This window comes from Panthera pardus, unplaced genomic scaffold (genome assembly GCF_024362965.1).
Source record: "Panthera pardus isolate Hobbes unplaced genomic scaffold, ASM2436296v1 HiC_scaffold_10, whole genome shotgun sequence".
Classification (NCBI taxonomy): Eukaryota; Metazoa; Chordata; class Mammalia; order Carnivora; family Felidae; genus Panthera; species Panthera pardus.
In genome coordinates, this window is record NW_026526655.1 from 97,187,602 (window position 1) to 97,209,965 (window position 22,364).

Below are 22,364 nucleotides of genomic sequence, written 5' to 3' on the forward strand. Positions count from 1 at the left end.
AAACAACCAAAAGTACCTTGCTGGTCCCACCAAGTAGCTGGGCTGTGGGAGGAATGAGGAGGAGCTGAACCTTGGCCAACTCCAGTTAACCCCACTTCTTGGGTTGTGTTGCAGGGATCATGTACCGCAAATCGTGTGCCTCCTCAGCAGCCTGCCTCATCGCCTCCGCTGGGTACCAATCCTTCTGCTCCCCTGGGAAACTGAACTCAGTGTGCATCAGCTGCTGCAACACCCCACTTTGCAATGGGCCCCGGCCCAAGAAACGGAGCAGTTCTGCCTTGGCCCTGCGGCCGGGGCTCCCCACCACCATCCTGCTCCTGAAACTTGCCCTCCTCTTGGCTCACTGCTGAAGTTGGAGATGCTCATCCCTCCTGCATTGTCCTTCAGGCCCTCGCTCCCCCTGCTCCCCAAGCTTCTCCTGGGTGTCCTTTTTTTGTGGGTTGGGAGGGAGCGTATTCTCTTTCTTTCAGTTCCTTTGCAAATCAAAGAGCTCGGTGTAAAACAGTTTTTGTAAGCTCTGAATAAATTCAGTCTGACTTTTCAGTGTGTACTTGAAGGGAAGAGGGGAGTCCAAGTCTGTCCCCTATTACCAGAGGCAAGGCCGGGCTGGCAGAATCAGTCCCTGGAAGACACTTAGGGAGGCATCCATTTTTTCCAAGGCCCCTCGCTTCCACTCCTGTCCCTCATAGGGGCATGGTTTATTTTGTCACTGCGTGTGTCAGGATCATGTTGCTTTCATTGGGGGCGCCGGTTAGTCCTCAAGGCTTCCATAGTTGACATTCACACTTCATGTTCCTGAAAACCATTCCCTGCAGCGGAGTTGGGTAGTTTCATCTGCACGTTGGGTTCTGCTGCCTCAAGACTCAATTGCTGGGGCTTGGAGTCTGGCTCGGCCCCGTTCTGGAAAGTGCTCAAGTAAACCTTGTTAGTTCTTGCAGAGGAACTGCACCGGGAAGCGGTGAAGATGAGGGGGCGGCGCGCCGAGCGAGCGCTGTCCGCAGCAGAGGTGACGCGGGCACGCAGGTGTTTGCTGTGGTTGGCGTGCGGCAGTGTCAGGCGGCAGCGGAGCACCTGCCCGAACACCCTGCGAAACTGCTGTGAGGACACGTTGTACAGGAGCGGGTTGATGACCGAGCTCAGGTAGAAGAAGGTGTCGGAGAAGGGGAGGAGGATCATGTACGCCCGGAAGTAGGACTTTGTCCAGTCGTGCTTGGGTTTGGCTGCGGCCATAATCCTCCGCACCTGGTTAGGCATCCAGCAGACAGCCAAGGTCACAACAATCAGCCCTGAGCAGGCAAAAGGAGAGACCGACACAAACAGCATGAGAACAACAATCAAAGCCACAAAATATTTAGCTCCCCAGCTCTGTGCTTACTGGCCAGGAAATGCTACCAATTTTTCAGTGTTGTGCTCGACTGCTTCTTTTGCCACTAGCAAAAAAGAATCGAACAGTGTGTTTCAAGGCTGGGGGAGTTGACTGTGTTAAAGACCATTAAATGCTTTCAAGTATTTATGCATACCTTTTGATGGCTGTTCATTTAAAAAAAAAAATGTTTTCATTGTTGTGTATCCAGAAAGCATTTTATATAGTCCAGTAAAATCTGTCATTTTGTTTTAAGGAAATAGATGTATACCCTATGTCGTATCAGGTGAAACAATATTTGTATTTCAAAGAATGTCTACATAAAGACAACCCAGTGATATTTTCAAGACAAATGGAAACGGTGTCCCTTGTAACAAAGAAGCATATTTAGTGACACTGACTTTGCATTCAATTTCAAGGGACACAAAACCGGGAATAGCCTGTCACTGAGAATGGTTTTTGAACATGTCTACTCCGTGCAGTGTGCACACCTGTAATTCTCATGCTATCTGCAAAGCACCCTGTTTTTAGAAATTTTTAGTTATATCGTCTATTCACCCTCATGGGGGAAAAAGACCATTACCCACAGACAACAGATCTAAAACCCCCTTAAAGTTTAGCCAGTAGTGTGCTCATTGCCTGTGGCACTGAACTACGGTAAATGATCACGCCCTAAAGGGACACCACTTGGTGACCCCATGAGATCAAAAGTTGACTGAATGGACATGTTTGCATGTCCACAAGTTTGCTTTCCAACTTACACCATCTCTATTTCTATGACCTCTGACAGAGCAAAGGAGCATTTATCTACAGTGACAAAACATCCAAGAAAAGGAAGATCAGGAATCTGCACAACATTTGCTCTTTGCTCTGAAGCCAACACACCAGAAAGTAAGTTCCTGTGTGGAGAGCTGGGATCTTAAAGCTGTATTTTGGATTGTCAGAAATACTTCCTCCATTTCCTAAATTTGATTACTATAATAAGGAAAATTCATTCACGTTTTGAACTTTTGTATTTTCTAGGAAACCACAAGGAAGCGATGGTTGGCAATAATCCCTTTCTGCCTCTGATCCATAGTAAATATTTCATTGATAAATGCTCCAGGAAAACCAGCCATGTCTATGCAACCAGGGTTCGCCCTCCCACACACTCACCTGAGCATGCCCTACCTGGTAGCTGAGCAGCCCTAGGTATGTTCTCTGCCCCGGAAATAACCCAGTTCCCTGAACAAATCCTCCACAAATCCCAGCTGTCAGCAAAGAAGGTTCTGGAAACTCTGCTCCCCTGATCATTTCTAAGCGTTTCTCTTGTCAACCCTCAGCCCAAGCTGGAAACACAAACTTACTTGCTTATCTCTTTCCTTTGTGTTTGCTTCCCTGAGAACATAAGTCTAAAAATACAATGAGCAAAGTAATGTATTGATCTGATGAAAAAGCAAAAAAAAAAAAAAAAAAAAAAAAAAAAAATCACCTTAAGTCAAGAGTATATTCTGAATCAGCTAGTTATAGCTGCTGGAAGGGAACAAAAATCATCATTTTTCTATGTTTAAATACTTGCACAAGGAAGCGGGGGCTTTTTTCCTCCCACTGCTTTGAGAAGCAAGGATGCTTCCAGACGTGTACTTTTCGAAGTGGGTTCATAAGTTACTTCTCCTTGTTTTTAGCAGAAGCAGTTCTGACTGAAAGGTTCATCTCATTAACTGAAGCAGCTGGGAAGCTTCCCCTACGTAGGGAAGCTATATGTCTTCACAAAGGTTTAAGTTCTCTTCTCTACCACTGCATTTCAGATCAGTACAACCATCTTAATCTGAAGACGTATTTCCCAGAATATGGAAATTGAGCACAGGATTTTAGGTGTGTCTTATGATCCCCTGTGGGAGGCCATACTTCAGGCAGCAAGAATCTAGCAAGGGGACAAGAACCCACTTGTACTTACTCTGGTTGAACACAGCATCACTTTTCAAGCCCAGGGAAGAAAGGCAGTGAGGAAAGGGGCCAGGGCTGTGGGGCAAGTTACAAAGTCGTTATTTTTGTGTCCTTTCTTTGGCCCTCTCCTATGTGCGTGACCCTTATGCTGGTTACCTTCACCCCCTACACCCGGCATCAGTTGTCCTTGACTGACCTTCCTGTCTAAAGAAGCAGAGTGCAGTAAAAAGCAAGACCAAATATCTTGGGTATGAGGAAAGGCAGAAGACCAGATGAAGAGTTGTAGCTTGATTTGTCGTTTTAGCCAGGATAAAATTTTTGCTCTGAAATCGAAATGAGCTCGTCCATAAGTGGGAGGTAACTTACTCTAAACAAGTTGCTGAAAATAGGGAACCAGACCCAAGATTCTCCAGTGACGAGGAAAGGGGAAATCTCTGCTTTTTGGGTGTAGAGTAGCAAGGTAGGATAGCAAATATGAACTTGGAGAACAAGAGAGGAGAAATTGAGTTAGAAATCCACAGAGGTTAACAATTAAGCATCAGAAAGGTCTTGACACATAACCAGGAATAATGTATTGAGTGTTCCCTCTGCCAGGTTCTGTGCTAAGCACTCTGTGTTTATTTCCTATGTGTTTCTCACTTCTGATAATCACCTGGTGAGATCAAAGCTGTCATTATCTTCATTGTACAGGGGAAGAAGTTGTGTCTCAGGTTAGTTGCCCACATCCTATAGCTAGGACACAGGCTTGCTAGGCTCCAAAAGCCATTATACATCAGTGTTTTTTTTTGAACGACACAGTATTGTTTCTCCTTTTTTCCATTTGAAAAATACAGAAAATGCAGGCAAGTAAATATGAGCCATAATTCCACCCTGTAAAATGGATGTAAAACAGCACTGACCATTAGAAATACAATGTAAGCTACTGTGGTGGCTTACAACCTAAAATTTTGAGTAGTCACATTCAGAAAGTAGAAAAACAGGGTAAATCTATTTTAATATGTTTCTTAACCCTCCCACCACAACTAGAGGTGGGAAAAAGGGCTGGTGTCTTTCCTCCTTGCTTTGAAACATAATTTTGTTCTAGGAAAATGGAGGATTAGGCATACAGGCACCCACCACAGGTACTTGTGACATGTGCCTCCATGGGTCATGTAATAGAAGTTAGCCTCTGGTGGGAAGCAAGGGGGAACAAACCAGCCCCCTTGTAAAATTTGTCATTTTATAAGGTAATGGCTCACTTTTACATTTGAAAAAAAAAAAAGTGCATTGAGATGACATTGAGACTGTCGTGTCCCAGGTAATTTTTTATTAGGTTGTGTGCAACTAGTTCAGCTCTAGTCCCAGCTACTCTGAGACAAAGCTTTAAAATCTTACATTCATGCCTTAATAGAGTATATTAAAGATTTGACTAAATTTATGTTTGGCTGCATTCGATTTGGACTTACATTTGGAAAAATCTATAATGCTTTGGTCTGTATGGTATGTGCAGCCCACAGTTAAAAACAACTTTACTATGAACTTGAATGAAGATCAGTGAACTGAACCCAGTCATGTTAAGTCGGCAAACTGTTTTAACTATATTATTGATAGATCTGTATTATATTGAAGACAGCCTTGCCCTCTGGGTAAGAAATACCTTCATAGCTTATCTGTTTTTCCACATGAAGTACTTCCATTTGTCCTCCGTGATCACTACGCTAAAATGACAGGTGCCATTAGACGATGACACAGATTTATTCTCGGCAAAGTAATGTTGTTTAAAAAACAGAAGTAATAGAGATGGCCAACAACATGTCATACTAGCATTTGAGTCATCCTGCATGGTTTCATCTGCGGAAAACGTGAAGCTATGCCACCTGGGATGTGGCAACATTCTTAACATCTGACTCTGGCTCTGTTTTCTCCCTTCTAAACCTTTCCAGTGCAGGAAGCTGTTCCTGTGATCCCGAGTTCACCTTAGAGTCATCAGAGAATGGGAGAGCAGGTCTCCCATGGAAACTAGGCCCAGAACCCCTCTGTCTTACAAATGATGGAACTGAGGCTGATTCACCCAAGATCTCCAAAGGCAGAGTGGCACGACTCTCTCTACCTCTTGTCTTATGGCTCAGAACATGGGATTTGACTTTTGATTGACAAACAAGCCTATCATTCTATTTTCTTTATGTTTATTTAATTATTTTGGAGAGAGGGAGAGGGAGAGGGAGAGAAAGAGAGAGAGAGAGAGAGAGAGAGAGAGAGATTGATTCCCAAGCAGGCTCCACGCTGTCAGCATAGAGCCCAGTGCAGGCCTCGCTCCCACAAACCGTGAGATCATGACCTGAGCCCAAATCAAGAATTACACACTCACCCAGCTGAGCCACGGGGCACCCCCATCATTTTACCTAAATGTAGTTTTCTTCACTCCAGTTTTAGGCCCAAATGCTGGCCATCCCCCATCTGGAATACAATGCAAGGCAGGCCAACCTCAGATCCTAGCTAAAGTCAGCACAACACCTGCTCTGTACACTGTCTGGACTCAGTTTTAGGACCAGGTTCCTCAAAACACAGGCACACAACAAAGCCCTGGAGCACATATTTTCCCCCTTTTAAAGGAAGGTGAAATGTAGCTTTCCCCAAAGGGAGCTGAAGCATGTTTGGAAAACAAGGTATGACTCCAGGTTACGACCTTGCGATCAAGCTGATAAGGACTCCATGTATCCATCAGACTGTCCATCTTACGTGAGTACCTGCTAGAAAAGAATACTTAGCTTCCTAAATACTGAGCTTCCAAAAAGCTCAGGAAATTCCATCTTTATCCAGTCAAGGTAGTTTGTGTGATTTGAATCACAAAGATTTGCTTTTCCACTTGGTGTTAGGGTCCCATTTTACTGAATTATTGAAGCCTTGGGATACAGAGGAGGTTGTAGAGAATGATTTAGGTTTTCTGTGTTTAGCATAGATTCTCCATCTCTTCTTGCCCCAATAGTCCACTTCTCTCTAACTGTGACCACAGTGAGCAGGAGTTAGTGATCTCCCCTGCCCCCCCCCCCCACCCTCTAATTCAAGTTCTCTGGACTTTACTCACTCAGCAGCCATCTCCTGATTAGCTGGGGCCTATTACAGACCCTTTCTTAAGCACTAGTGATTAAAGGCTGGGGAGGAAGAGGCAGCCACAGCCAGGTGACTGCTTGCCAAGGGTCCTGAGAGCTATCTGGGTACAGTTTTATGGAAGCAAAGAGCTGGTTGACCCTCCCAGGGGGGGTGAACGCTCAGGAAATTAAAGGAGAGTCAGAGGTAGCCTGCAAAGGGGCACCCAGGCAAAAACACAGCATGAGCAAGGGATGGAAGACTGTAATAGCAGCTGACTCTGCCAGCTTCCAGAGCCAGAACAACATGAAGGGTGGGTAGAGACTGTGGGAAATGAGACCCATTAGAGAACACTCCATCAGGTTTTGTGAACAATAAATCAACTAGCATATAGTAGGATGAGGAACAGCTGCCTGTGAAGAGACATTTAAATAGCAATTGTCAGTGGAAAGTAAGCATATGGTTAGTTGAATGAAGAGCTAGGGAAAGACAAATACATCCAATAAAAGGTTTTAGCACTTACTCAATTTATATCTTTGTGTTTGCCAATCTGCTTCTGCTAGCCAGTTTGAGACATTGATCTCACTGACTTTGCCCCATCCAAGGAGCCCCAATCAGCACCAACCTTGGTTTAGTCTCTAATCTCTGAGACAGTGGCTCTCAAAGCAGGGTTCCTGGAACAGCAGCCTTAGCACCTCTTTGGAACTTGTTAGAAATACACATTTTAGGCCCCAACCCAGATCTACTAAATGAGAGACTCTGAGAGTGGAGCCTAGCAGTCTGGAATTAACAAGCCCACCTGTTGATTCTGATGTTTACTCCAATTTGAGAACTTATCTAAGACAACCCCAAGTTGAGGTGGAGCCTGGGTTCTCAGGCATTTGTGGTTCTATCACTATCACATTGGCCACCTTTTGAAGCATCCCATTTTCCTGAGTGCAGACTGAACTCATAATAACCGAGACCCCCTTCCCTCATTCCTGAGCACTGCCCTTGCCTTGGTCCTACCTTTCTTCTTTTTCTTCTTTCTCCCCTCCATCTTTTCCTAAGGTCACCATAAACCAGGCCATATACAGCCCTTGTCCACCCACACTGCCCACCCACACCTTCTCTCCTTCTCCATTACTTTCTAGGATGGCTTTGAGAAGGTGATTCCATCAGGAGCAGGCAAGTTCCTAACAGCTAAAAGGTGGCTTCCTGGATGGGTGGTCACCATGCACTGCTAGGGCTTGCCAAAGGAAATCTGAGAGGCTTTGGAAGCAATGCTGATGGGATGTGAGGGACCTGGGTGTTGGCCAAGCACTGGACATACCCCCACTGGGAGTCCACTCCACATCCCATGCCCTCTGACCCTGCCAGGGCTTGCCTGGATACTTGCAGTCACTTTTCCAGTGACTAGTCAGCTTAGTGATTATTGTTTAAACCCATCTGCCTCTTGCACCCTTTCCTATTGAAAAATTTTATTTAGAAGAAGACTAAAAAGCTGTTAGAATTTGTTTTCAGAGAAGGGCACAGGCCACAACTTTAAAATGATGTAAAGGCCACAGATGGCCGCTTCTGTCCAGGAAGACAGATGGTTTGATGTCCCGTCTTTGCCCCAGCTACTTGATGGAGCCTATGAAAGGACTCTGTCCCCATTGTGGCTCCAGCCACCATGTGGAGGCCAGAGACCCAAATTCCAAAATGGCCTTCAATTTGCTAAGCATTACATCCATCTCATTCTGCTCTACAAGCTTCAGGACAAGGAAAAACCTATATAAATCGCTACAATCGCAGATATATATTTCTAAAGCAAGCCCTGCTGTCTGGGAGCTGTAGGACAGCCACATGCACTCAAAGTAAACAGCATTTAGAGTCAGCGTGGTGGTTTAGTGCCTCTATTCATTTATTAATGCATGCTAAATGATCAACTGGAATCCACTGAATAAATATTTTTCTATGTGGATCTCAATTGTATGCAGCTGTGTGGCTTTCTATGTAAAGAATCTATTCTGAATCTACTGATGGTTAAGTCCCCATGGGTGGTGTAGCTACAAATGCCAAAAGCTGTTCCTCAGCAAGACAGATGAAGGCAAATGCTTCTTGCCTCGTAACACACAGCACAGGAGTGGGTGGTGGGAACCAGGGCCATGATGCCCTCTAAGCCTGTGGGATGGCCAGGCCGCCCTTCAATGGATCAACTCATTCCCACTCACATACCTGGGCCATGTCACTTATAAACACTCATCAATTTTTATGGCTGAAAGCCTGCCATTTTTAATGGAATTTAGTTTCCTGCAAATGGTAGAGAAAGCCTCAGAATGCTAGCACTCAAGAAACTTAAGAGCTGAGTGTACTGGTGAACCAGCAGAATCCCCAGCAAAGTGGATGAGGAGCCTAAATTCACACAGCCTCGGAGTCCAAAACAGGGCCTCTCAGTCTGATGGTGTCTGCACTGGCCACGACCTCCCCTCAGAACACACAAAAACCACACAGCCCTTGAGTAAAGCTGCACTCAGCCAAGAGTTCAGCAGAGGCAACACGGGCATTCTGGGAGTGTGGAGACCAGCCAAAGTACCTGCAGATCTCCCCCTGCGTCTCTCGTTCCCTGCTCATGCCCCCTCGGTACAGCACAACAGACGGAGACCCTGGGAGAACTGGTGTTGAGTGCCTATGACTGAGGCAGGCCAGGCCCAGGTGAGGCAAGCAGCCCCTTAGTGTGTCTTTCCTAGACTCCAAGACTCTGCACATGCCTGGGCCCAGACCACATCTTCCCCACCCTCTGCTCTTTGTTCTCCTGTGTCCCTTCCTCCCTCCCCCTCCTTTCCCCCCACTGCCTATGCTTTGCCCAGCTCTTATTCTACAAGTTTCTGCTTAGTGTCACTGCCTCCAGGAAGCCTTCCTGTCTCCACAAGGCTCTGTCAAGTTTCTACTACAGGTTCACCAGCATCTTTTACTCCTGTCCCTGTCATCATAACAATACAGCATAAACGAGACCATCGACTCCATGGGGGCAGGATGCCCCATCTTCACTGTTGTATCCTCAGCACACAACAGAAAACTGCTACATACTGATTGTTCCATCAACATTTGTTGGGAGCAGGCAGAGTGTTGGAGGTTCCAGGTGTTGGAGTGTATTCTGATGTACACACAATCAATCTGAAGCTACCTTCCCTGACCAGAGCGGTCAGTACTAATCCTCCTAACACAGAGCCTGGTGCCTTCATGCTTCCAATCCCCCATCCCCAGGTGAAGAGAAGTAGACAGTAGGAATTGCATGAAGGGATCCCTTTCTCATTTAAGCAAGACAAGAACCTCCAAGCCCAAGAAAGAGGGGTGGAAGAATTTTGAGTCTGACCAAGGCCTTCAGGGGTCAACAGTTTTAGTGTCCCACCCCACTGTGCTAACTAGCCAATCCCTGGATGATCTACACTAAAAATGTGTTTCTTGCCCAATCTCTTTCCAAGATGGCCTGAGGGTCAGCCCGTTAAACAGGTTATAGAAAAGCCACATTTACCAAGAGAGGAGCTAGAGGACATTCATTTGTCCCAAAATAATGTGATAAATCATGGCCCCCATGAAGATGCTACAAGTCTTTGTCAGAGAAGCTGCAGGCCAAGACTCAAAGCCTAAGGGTTGAGGTGTGCAGTCAACGTGATAACTTGGAGATGAAGAGAAAGCACCTAGAAGAGCATTTGGTCAATGTGGTGAGACTTTCTATGTTACATGCTGTGTGGCCCCAGGGGAATGCAGTCCTGCAGTTATAACCCTCAATTTCCACTGGGACACAACTTGGTCACAGAGGCAGAGGATCTGGGGAGAGAACACAAGGAAGGTCAAACTACCTCCCCTCCTGCTCTATGCAGGAACTAATGTTCCAATAGTGTATTTCCTGGCACCTCTGCCTTTGCTTCCATCCAACCTGGGCAACTCCACCCACCAAGGAATGCCCATCTTTCCTCTCTAAAGCTCAGGCTTCTTATCTACAAAATGGATCTAAGAACAACTGCTGGGATGATGAAATGTGGCAATAAAGTGCTAAATGCAGTGCTTGCTGCCAGGCAAGGGCTTTTTGTAGTTATGACCATGAGCACCTCCATCATCATCTCCACCTCTACCAACCATCCTCACCTCTGCCACCACTATCTCCATCATCTCCTCTACAGTCATCATCTCCACCTCCACCCCATCACCCTCTCTGCCACCACTTCCACCATCATCACTGGCTCCATCACCTCCTCTACTGCCATCACTTCCAGATAGCTCCCAGAGATCAGAGATCCAGGGGAAGGCTGCCTAGATCCACCAGATCTCAGACACCTTCTGATCCTTAACTTATAGATAGAGCCAAGAATGATTCCATGACTTTAGCAGGGTTGTCCTGCTCATCAGTAGCAGAGAGATAACCAGGACTTATGTCTCCTCATTTCCTAGTCAAAGTTCTTTCCAGTACTTAGGTTTAAAGCTTCTGTCACTCTGCTCTGTAACTCTGAACCACTTATCCCTTCCTCAATAGCTACATATGGGTATTTGTGGCTTTAAGAAGAGAGTCAATGAGTAGAGGCCATAATAAAGGAAACAACTAACAGAAGGCAAGTTTAAAGAGAAGGGACAAATTTCAAATCCCAGGAAGACAGGAGCCCTGAGCCCTTCCCCAAGTCCCTGTCTCTGCCCAATTCCTCTCCAGGAGGAATGACAAGTGGCAGGGAGGCTACATGACTGCCTGTTCATCTGGTCACTTCAGCTAAGAATCTTTGCTTCTTTCCTCCATCCTCTACTCCACCCTCCAGCACACATCCCCACCCACACCCAGTGCCCCATGGCCCTGTCACCTCAGGCTAAGCTCTAGTACAGTGGCGGGAGTGAGGGCTGGGATTTGGAGTCAGACTGACCTGGGTTTAAGTTTCAGCCTTGCTATTTACCAGCCGTGTGATCATAGACTTACATCTCTGTGAAATGGGTAAAATAACAGTATCTACTTCATGGAGTTAGTGTAAGAAAAGCTCAAGGACATGCATACACGTGAAGGACTTAGCACAGCAGCACTGCATGAACCACAGCTCCTACTACTCATTACATAATCCCATCAGCTGCCCCAGGGTGAAGGCAATACCAGCTAAAATTAATACAGTGCATATGTATTTCAGACACTCTTCTGAGCACTTGACTTAAACTTGCTTAGTTAAACCTTACACTAAGCCCCACTGGATGGCCACTACTTGACTTTTGTTGCTATTATACAGATAAGGTAAGTGATGGTGTGGATAGGTTAAATTTCTTGCCCAGACTCACACAGCTGGCCAGGACAGGCCAGAAGTTAGACCCAGGCAGCCAGAGTTGGTGTTCTTCATCACCCGGCCCCAGCAGGCTGCCCTCAGCTGCAGGACCCCTCAGGGGGATCAGAGATCAAATGCTTTCCGAGTCCCAAACTCAAATTAAGGTATTTCAATTCAAATGGCTACAAGGTTAAAAATAAATAAGTAAAAATAAACACCCCTTCCCAACACATCTCTCTGATAAGGCATGCTATCAGCTTGAAAGGGCCTTTTTAACATTTAGCATTTTCCGATTATGAAGAGAAAAGCTTGGTGGATTTCAAAGAAACAAACTAGCTTTGAATAGGAGTGTGGCAGGCTAGACTAGAGAAGGTCTGCTTTGGACTGGATTTATGTTATGGAAAGCAAGCACCTCTACCCCACCCCCACTCCTATCCACAGCAAGAGTTCTCGAGAAGGATACTTTCCTATGAAGACTCATTTAAATTCAGAGTTAAAGACTACTCTCACCCATCACAGGCTGCCTCTTCCCCTCCTCATAAATACAATCTAAAATTCTGTTTCAAAGTAAATTAGAAAGTAAGTTCAGCTCCCCATTATCTGCTCATATCTTGTAAGTTAGTAAAGAAATTCTGGGAACAATCTATAGCAAAATGCCAGGATAGGAGGCAAAAAAAAAAAAAAAAAAAAGGAATCAGCTGATGGGAGAGATACCAAAAGAGGTTCAGGAAGGAGCTGGGCTTATACTGTGGCTTATTTAGAGCTGAGGGTTCTCAACTGAAAATCAGTAAAGCTCTCGGGGAAGTTGAGGAGATGGTATCAGGCTTCTAAGATAGAGTTTTGTATCAAGAATGATCAGATAAGGATGCCTTCCTGTTAATGATTTGAAAATGAAATTACTGTTGCATGACAGGATAAGAATAAATCCCTCCTGGTAGGTTTTTTCTTTTCATAGGGGCAAAAAAAACTTTGAGGAAATAGCCTTGTAGACTTGGGAAAATGAAGTGTGAGCTCTCCTATCCGAGTGTAGCAGTAACTGTCTAAGATGCACATTATTATACACACTAAATCCAATCCAGCCCAACAGTAACATCCTGCTTTCATGTTTAAAGCTAGTCCTTATCTGTTATCTCACTTGTCTCTTCCACCTGACCACCAAATGGCAGAGCACCTCTAGATACTGTCCCCAGATCTCTGCCATCTAGAAGGTGGGCACTTCCTCTATGCCTCTACCCTGAAATACCATCTCTATGGATAATGCGATCCCAAGTCAATGTTGCCAGCCTTGGTAGACATCCACAGCCTACTCAACATCAAGGCTTGGATAGCTCATCTGCACCTATAATGAGATACATTCATCCAACCTGCCCTCCCTCCACTACTCCCAACCTTAATAAACTCTTCCACCACTCACTGAGTTTTTCTAGCTGGAAACCTGAAAGTCTCCCTATTGTATTTCCTCCTCCTTATTCCCATACTCAGTCCCCAAGCCTATCAGTTATACCTCCATCATCTATTCCCTTCTCCCCATCCCATTCCTAATGCGGGCTTCCATTTTCTCATGCCTGGACCAGCTACCTGACTGGTCTTGTTCAAAATCACTCCTGACCAAACCACTCTCCACACGAGCCAGGATCATCTTGTTAAATTAAAAAGTTCACATCACTCCCCTGCTGAAAACTTTCCAATGGCATATTATTGACCTTAGAATAAAGTCCCAAGTCTTTAACAAGTCCTATAGGATCTTACCTGGCTTATTCCTTCGGGCTCTCCTTACACAACCCTCTCTGCTCGCTCTGTCTCCTTCCAACACCTGACACTTTCTCATTTCCTAGAGCCAGACAACCCCTTCTGACTCAGAGCCCTTACCCAGCCAGCTTCCCTTCCCCTCATTTTTCTAATTCACATTCATTTTTTAGTCGCTGCTAAAAGACTGCTTCTTCCAACAAGCTGAGACTTCCAGTTTAGACCCATGTTTTAAGCCCCCATTGCCCCTTACTTCTTGATCACACTCTACATTCTGATGTATTTAACTTGGAATATGTGCCTTTTGTGTCTGTCTTCTCAGCCATGTGAGCTCCATGGGGTTAGAGCTGGCTCTGTCCTATTCTAGGTCTGCAGTGACTGGAACAGCACGTGGCACATAGGCGTGCACAATACCTGAGGGAAGACCTGCCAGGGCTTGCTGCTCCTAACCATGTAGTGAGGTAGATGGGTGGGGGCTGCCATCCCTATTTTTAACTGATAAAAATGGTGACATACATGACACTTAATCGGTTTGATACCGGTTACAAAGAAAATGAGTAAAAGACCGGAAGCTTAAAACCTGGCATCTTCCAACCAAAGATACTCACAAATTTAAGTACATTACTCCAGCATTGTATGTCCATGTCTGTAACCCTCTCTTCCAGAGATGCAGTCCCACACCCATTCCCACAGCTTAGCCCAGGAGAGGGAGGCAAGTGCCGGACCTTTCCCAGGACAGACTGAAGATCTGAATCTAACCATTGTCTGCAAGGACCTGCATTAACTGAGCTACACAGTCAAATTTCAGAAACTTGGGCTTTTAGACCCCCCCAAAACCTCAGAGATGACAAAGGAGTTTCCTTTCCTGTAAAATACGCGTGTATCTTAGATTATCTGAGGCCCTTTCCACCTGTGAGACTCTAGTTTAACTTCCCTGTATGCTAGGATTCTCATCTAAAAAAAATTATGGGTGATCTGAATCACATTTCACAAGGATGTTGTATGAATTAGACAGGATTCTTATACTTTTTAGGATTTCCAGGGATATAAATTCTAAGGATTACAATCATTTCATTATGTAAAGTCCTCAGTGATAGCCAAATGGCTTCACTCCTGCCACTCAGGCTGTGGTCCATGGCATCCCCTGAAGGCTTACTACAAATGCAGAATCTCAGGCCCCAGCACCGACCTGCTGATCAGAATCTGTGTGGCCTGTGCTACAGTGTACAAGCTTCTTAGCATCACTTAGCATCCCGATCTTTCCCCACTTTCCTGCTGCCTGTCCTCTGAGCCTTTTTACCACTCCCCTGCTTAGCCCCATACCTTTCCTAATTTCCAAGACATACCAGGTCTTTGCCCACAACAGACTCCAGGAATCTCCTACTTGACCAAGTATTCCCTCCTCTGGGAAAGGCTCCCTGTCCATTCAAAGAGAAGGAACCTCTCCGACCTTGTCCTTGTTTGCACGATAATACACTTTTTTTTAAGTTTATTTATTTATTTTGTAAAAGAGTGCTTGCACACAAGCAGGGGGAGGAGCAGAGAGGGAGGGGAGAGAGAATCCCAAGCAGGCTCCGTGCTCTCAGCTGGGTCGATCTCACAAAACAAGAGATCATGACCTGAGCCAAAATCAAGAGTTGGACATTTAACAGACTAAAACACTCAAGCACCCTATAACCACACTACTTTAATGATGAATTTCCATAGCTGGCCTACTGTAATCACTAGAGAGCAAAGGCCATACATATTCTAGACACTGACTCATGCCTAGCATAGCACAGTAAGCCCTCAACACATGTTTCTTAAAAGTATGAAAATCTTTAATCCCATTAAAATGTATGCCAAGGTCCTATCCTGAATTTTTGACTAAACTGTAACCCTACTGCACTGATTTCACACACACACACCATTTTATTCCTTAGGGAATGGTACTTAGAAAAATGATTTTGGACTTATAGAAGAAAAATCAGATGCCACTTCTCCCAACCTGAGAAGATGCACTTAAAATACACTGACTCTAGGTTGTTCTAGAACCTGGAGACAGGGCAGGAAGGCACTGGGACAGCTCCATTATTCACCAGGAAGACCACCCAACTGGTCTTGGGTGGATGAAGAACAGGAATCTTCCTCTCTCTTGCCAAAGCCCTGCTTGGGGCCATGTTAGAATCTGCAAATCTCTCAGGCTTTAAGTGGCAACAAGTCTCTGGGCATATTGTGAGTCTGGCAGAGGCTGAAGAAAGACTCAGGAGACCAAACAGCCCCTCAAGCACACCGGCCCAACCCAGGAAAGGCAGGCTGGAATGCAGAGGGTGGCAGAGGCTTCTGGGCCTCAGATCTCGAACTCCTCTGAGAACAAGTGCTTCCTAGGGCAAGGCTCTACTTGAGTGTGCACTGGCAGGTCCAGACGGGTGTGGTGAGGAGAGCACATGCTGCAAGACACATCTAAGGTGGGGGGGAAACAAAGCATAAGGGGGATACTGGGGAGTGTGAGGCACTGGCATGGCCTGGAGCAAAGTCCCAATGTGTGTGGAGGGGGTGGGTACACACTGTGGGACACATCTAAGGTGGGGGAAAAATCAAAGCACCAGGGGGAGACTAGGTGGTGTGGGGCACCAGCGTGACCTGGTGCATGCTGGGACTGAGCGTGGTCAGAAGCCCCCCAGTGTAAATCCACGGCCCCCTTAGGATGTGTCTGCTCAGGCCAGAGCCAGCATGGCCAGGCACCCTTCTTCACCTGATCACAGACTGGTCACACTTGGCTTTGCAGCAACCTTACAGATATGTCCAACCCCACCATACTATAGATGAGGAAAGGGAGGTCCACAGCAGGCAAGAGACTCATCTCAGGTCACAGGGCTGTCCAGCTGCTAGGAAAGGAGCAGGACCTCAGCCCGACCCCTTTCTCCTTTCCTACAGCCCAGACTCTGCCTTTCACTCTGACATTTAGGACTTTCACAGCCTGAGGCACTGAAGCCCCAGTTTAGAAAATAGCACTGTGCATTGATGGTGGTTTTAGGATTAGAACCCTTGGCTGAGAACTGGGCTTCTTCACTCATGAGTGGTATGATCCTGGGGAGCAAGTAACTTAAACTTCTTGCTATCGTTTCTTTTTATTGCAAATATATATGTATATATGTATTACATATACATATGTCTATATATATATTACATATACATATGTATATATGTATTACATATACATATGTATATATGCATATATATGCAAATATATACACATACATATATAGCCAATGGAAATGAGATTATATGTCAATATTTTGCATATTGTTACTCAATAAATATTATTTCCCTTCTAGGTTTCCTAGAATCCTGGGTTGGAGGGAAAGACAAAGTAATACCATTGCCACCATCCTCCCTGGAACATGGTATTCTGCATACCATTGCATGTGGATTGCATTAACTTTATGGTGAGGTGCCCAACCATTCAACTCAAGTCTCATGTTGTCTACCTGAAGATAGATCTGGTCCCACAGATTAAGGATTCAGTCCTATAAGACTGCCCCCTGCCCCTACTTCAAGATGCCAGTCCCAAGCCCAGGTTGTCACCTGTGCTTCTGACCAACTGGCTACAGATTCAAGGTTCCAATGTCTCTCACCTTGGGTTACATTAATTAGCCAGGGCAGCTAACCAAACTCAGAAACATTTTACTTATTAGATACTAGCTTATTATAAAAAGACGTAACTCAGCAACAGCCAGATGGAAGAGAAGCAGAGGACAAGGTAGAGGGAAAGGACATGGAACTTCCATGCCCTCTCTGGGGCACCACTCTCCTTTTGTTTCCATGTGTTCACCAACCAAGAAACTCTGAATCCCATCCTTTCCAGGTTTTATGGAGGCATGATTGATTGCATCCATCACTGATGGTAATAATTTAATCTGCAGCAGCCCCTCTCTCTTCACAGAGGTGAGAGTAGGACTGCAAGTTCCAATCCTCTAATCACAAAGGTGGTTCTGCTGGCAACCAGCCCCATCAGGAGATGCTTTCCAAAAGTCACCTCATAAACATGACAGAAGATACCTTGATTGCTCTCCTCACTTGACAAATTCCAAAGACCACGTGTATTTCTTATAAATCACACTATCACAGGTGGTAAAGTACACATTAGTTTTTCTGTCTGCCTAGAATTAATCTTCCCTCCTTCCAGAAGAGAACCTTGATAGTCCTTTGGGGAACAAATGTCCATCCATGACTCAATCTCTGAAATTCATGTTGGGAGCTGACTCTGTTCTCCAACCCAAAGGTAGAGAGATAACAAAGGAATGGACAATCAGAGTTACAGTAGCTGGTTCAGTGATGAACAAGGATCCAGATCAGGCCAATCAGAGCCAGTCTTAGGGCATTTGCTGAAACCACTAGGAAAAAAATACTCTGCTAGAATTGCTAAAACAGAAAAATACAAGCTTATAAGCATGTGGCATGACTACCCTAAGATGGGACAGTCTTCCCTGAAATGGATGACAACGCAAAGGAAAGCAAAGTGAAGATTTGCAAGAGAGAGGAGGATGGGTTTCTAACATTATTTGAGTCTGGATTCTACACATATTTTGCTTAAGCCAATTTAAAATGGTTTTCTCTTATTTCCAACCATAACAATCTCAATTACATAAATGTCTTTAATTTAGTGAACTACAGAGGAGATTCTTCAACCTCCTAAGGTAACATCACTCAGTCTCTCAAGTATAACCTGAGCCCTTTCTCCTATAAACAAACATTTTCTTTGGCCTATTTGAAGTAAAAGAGAAAGTGAGAGGCAGCAGTGGCTGCTCTCCACCACTCATACCACTGGGACTTGATCTACTTGAAACTTGATTTCTCTCTTTTCTCTTTATTGATTAAGGCAACCCAATCCTTGCCTTTCATAGGAAATCTATACTTATTTGTTTCCTGTTGCAAAAAACCTTCTTTTGAATATCCCTTTTTCCTCCCTCATGCAAAATATTTTTGGATGTAGGACTTAAAGTTGGAAGGTGTATCAGAGGACATTCCAGTAAAGTCCTATTTGACCAATGAGAAAACAGAAGGTGAATGGCAAACCTCACACCATTGATGGCTGAGCCTCTGACTTCCAGGTCTGTGCCCTCCCTCCGCCCTCCCGAGTATTTCAACAGATATCAATTCCTTGCAGTGACCTTGCACATGGGCTGATTTAAATATTGAGACATCAAAATGCCCTTGAAGAAAGAACTGCAACTTTGCGATCTAGTCCCAGCTCTCTAACCAACCAGCTGTGTGACCTTGGGAATGTCATTTAACCACTTAAGATTTGTTTCTTCATTAATAAAATCAGAGATTGGACTAAGAGGATCATAAAATGTCACAAGTTTAATGACCCTAAAGCACATTGTGGGCAGAGAGAAAGCTAAGTGCTGAATCAGCATCACATGGCAATAAAAATTCCCTCCAATACTGGAATCTGAAGGTAAGCATATTCAGGAGGATACAGGAAAAGAGGGAACTGAGAGCCCTGAAAAGCCATGTACTACAAACATAACTTTTTTCTTCTTGTTTCCACCTCACATGAGCCATTGGTGCCTTCCTATTTGCCTTTTAAAATCTTGTTAAAACTCAAACCCACTGTGTGTTGCTTGCTAGAGTTTGCCTGCTTTTCCTAAGATGATCCTGGATTCCAATCCTGGTCACACCTAGTTATTATTAGCTCCCCTGTTTTCCTCTCAAAATTGTCCCCAAATCAGGAGACTCAGAATGTGTAAAGTCTTCCTATAAAACAACAAGAAAAAAGCAGATGATCTGGTAGGAAAAGAAAAAGGGCAAAAAACCTGAACAGACACTTCACAAAAAGAACCAAATGGCCAATAAACAAATACAAAGATGCTCCACAGTATTAATCATCAGATAAACACAAATTAAAACCACAGTGGGATATTTCCATACACTGAACCAAATGGCTAAAATGAAAATACAAAGAGATATAAAACATGTGTAGGCAAGGCTATGGATAAATCATAACATTCATAAGCTGCTTATGGGACTAAAACTTGTAATTACTATGGAAAGCTATGTGACAGTCTCTCCTAAGGCTGCATGTATGCCTTCCCTATGACCCAGCAACTCTGCTCCTATGTATACGGCAACAGAACTGCATAAAATACCAACACCTGAAGACATGTATAAGAATGTTCATAGCAACTTGTCTATGACAGTCCCAAACTGGAAACTGAAGCAGCTCATCAATGGTAGAACATATAAACTGGAATATTCACACAGTGGGACACTATACACCAACAACAGCATTGAGGATCAACAGAATACAGACATACCCTACAACATGGATGAAATTTACAAACATAATGTTGAGTGAAAACACAGAAGATTATATATTCTATGATTTTGTATATACCAAGTACAAAATCAGGAAAAGCTAATGTATGGTAGAAGTTAGGATAATGGTTACCTTTGTGGGGGTAAGTGAAAGGGGACAAGGAGAAATTTTAGTGTAATGGTAATGCTCTATTTCTTAATCTGTTTATGTCAATGTGTTCAAGCTGTAAGCTTCTAAGATGTGTACCTTTTGGTGTGCATTCTATATTTCAATTAAAAACTCAAATATTTTTTAAAAAGAATTCCAGCATGAACAATAAATGTCACAGACACTGTTATAGATTCAGTTGTGCCCTGCCCCCCACAAGTTCCTATGTTGAAGTCCTAGCCCCAGATACCTCAGAATGGGACTGTATTTAGAGATAGTCTTTAAAGACGTATTTAAGTTAAAATGGTACAATTACAGTGGGATTAGGATCCTATATGACCAGGTATCCTTAAAGGAACACAGAGGGATGACCATGTGAGGACACGGTGAGATGGTGGCTATCTGAAAGCTAAGGAGAAAAACTTCACGAAACCAAATCTGGTGACCTCTTGATCTTGGACCTCTACCATCCCAAATAGTGAGAAAAATAAATTTCTGTTGTTTAAACCACCCAGTCTGCAGGATTTTGTTATGGCCACGCACACTGACTGAGACAGTCACCCTGGTTATTTGTGACCTCCTCTCACACACAGTATTGAGATATTACATAGGCGCTTCCCTGGGAGGTAAAAGAGGTTTGGGCAGCATGGGTGGAGGTGAAGTGGAAGGGATGGGTGGGAGACTGCTCCTCTACACCAGCATCAGCTTCAGGCTGCCCCCAGGCTTTTCCATCATTCCAGAGCCTTCTCTGGCTGAAGAATAAGGCAGCAGGTCTCCTAAGGTAATCTTGCTGGCTTCCCATCTCAGAGCATTCACACAACTGTCAGAGCTCTGGGATTTTTGCTTGAATGGTCACAGAAAATTTTACAGCTAGAAGAGACAACAGGTGCTCTCATCAAGCCTTCTGGAGGAGAACGAGTGAGGAAATGAGCAAAGAAAGGTCCAGAGAAGTTAGGAGGCTGGCCCAAAGTCACACAGTTAGTTAATGGTAGAGCGGGGGCTAAATCTGCTGCCACACTCTGATTTCCAGACCAGGGCTTGTGCACTGAATCATTTTTGCCTTCCTCTCTTTGGAGGATGGGATGAGGAGATGTAGGGAAGGAATAGTTTAGCTTCCTTCATAAGCTTTAGCTTTGTTTCTGTCTTTTAAAGCTGCACCTACACAAGCTTATCATCTCCATGTTTTCCCCCATTCTCCCTTCTCCCACCATCCTCTTTATTCTTCCCTCGGTCCCACTGCAGGATTTCCTCCAAGTGTCTGAGAATATAGAGTCCAGGGTGCTGGGTTCTTCCACCTGTGTGCCTTCAGGCACATCACTGAAACTCTGTACAGATGGTTCCCCATCTACCCAGTGGGCACCAGCTGCTCTCTGGGTGGCAGAGCAAGCCTCTCCGAAAACTCTCCCCAGACAGAAATCCACTCCTCTCCCAACCAAGGATGAGGGGGGTCAGTAAACATGAGCAGAGGTGGGTGGAGGAGTGGTCCTTTCAATGCATATTCCCTTCGTCTCCAGCCTGAGCTCTGTGATGGGGCCTCTCCAACACTGGACTCCATGGAAGGTACTAGAAACAGACAAGCAGCCTTCTTATTTAGAATGAGGGAACCAAAAGGCCATGATGGATTGACTTGTCCCAGCTCAGGGGCTTTACAAATCCAACCATCAAAATAACCTTGGAAGCTGGGCATCATTCAATCCACTCAACAGACAACATAGACTTGACCAAAAACACCAGCTAGATAGACTGGGGCCAGATTTTAATTCTGCCCCCACCATACTCACCCAATCTACTGTGCCCCCACTGCCCCGTTTGCACCAAAAAATGGCAAATTGGCAAGTATTAGAATAGATGAGCCATGTGGCCAGGACTACAGGTGGTAAGATACCTCGCAGGCACTGCCTGTCCCACAAATATCTGGCGGTAGTGATGACAAAACAGCCTCCTTTGGATGAATCAACTGGAAACAAAGCAGTACTTATCACCATTAAGAATGTGCTGCTGACCTTATACACCCATCCTGCTCAGACCTTGGGCAATGGCCACTCCAGACACCAGCACAGGGAGCTGTAAGCTCTAAGTCACAGACATCTGCAGCAAGCCAATGACACTCTTCTTCCCCTATTAATGTGCTATTTGAGAGACACTTTGGTAATGAGCTAAGGGAATTCACTGGAGCTCAGGGACAAGCTTTCAGCTGGCCAGCTCTGGACATCAGGCAGGAACTTGGAAATCTTCCAGTGGCAGCTCAGAGAGGGGCTCTGGGGGCTGGGACTGAGGCCAGGTAACAGCTGTGGCCAAAAGAAAACCACTGAAGCAGAAGAGCTGCATAGTAGGCCTTTCCAGATTTCTCTGGAGAATGGACATATCAAAAATGCAAAGGCTGTAGTTTGATGAGTTCAATAGGACCCACTGGTGACAGAGAAATAAAGAGGAAAATATGGGGTGATGTCAAGTGTCTGGGCATAAGCAAAGTAAAGCAAACGTGGCTCCTAGAGACACAGGAGGGTGGTAGGGAAGGCTTCCTGAAGCAGGAATCCTCCCAGACCTTTCCTGTGTG

At 45.0% G+C, this 22,364-nt stretch overlaps 2 protein-coding genes across 2 annotated transcripts in view; one reads left to right on the forward strand and one right to left on the reverse strand.

Annotated features, from left to right (window-relative positions):
* Positions 1–1,519, forward strand: part of LYPD1 (LY6/PLAUR domain containing 1) — a 38,061-nt gene extending 36,542 nt beyond the window's left edge. Inside the window, exon 3 of the mRNA XM_019454245.2 lies at positions 115–1,519. Within this exon, the coding sequence (XP_019309790.1) occupies positions 115–350 (236 nt within the window). The 3' untranslated portion in view covers positions 351–1,519. The remainder of the gene's footprint in view (positions 1–114) is intronic.
* GPR39 (G protein-coupled receptor 39) overlaps positions 781–22,364 on the reverse strand; it is a 192,739-nt gene continuing 171,155 nt past the window's right edge. The window contains exon 2 of the mRNA XM_019454225.2: positions 781–1,286. Coding sequence (XP_019309770.2) covers positions 781–1,286 — 506 coding nt within the window. The remainder of the gene's footprint in view (positions 1,287–22,364) is intronic.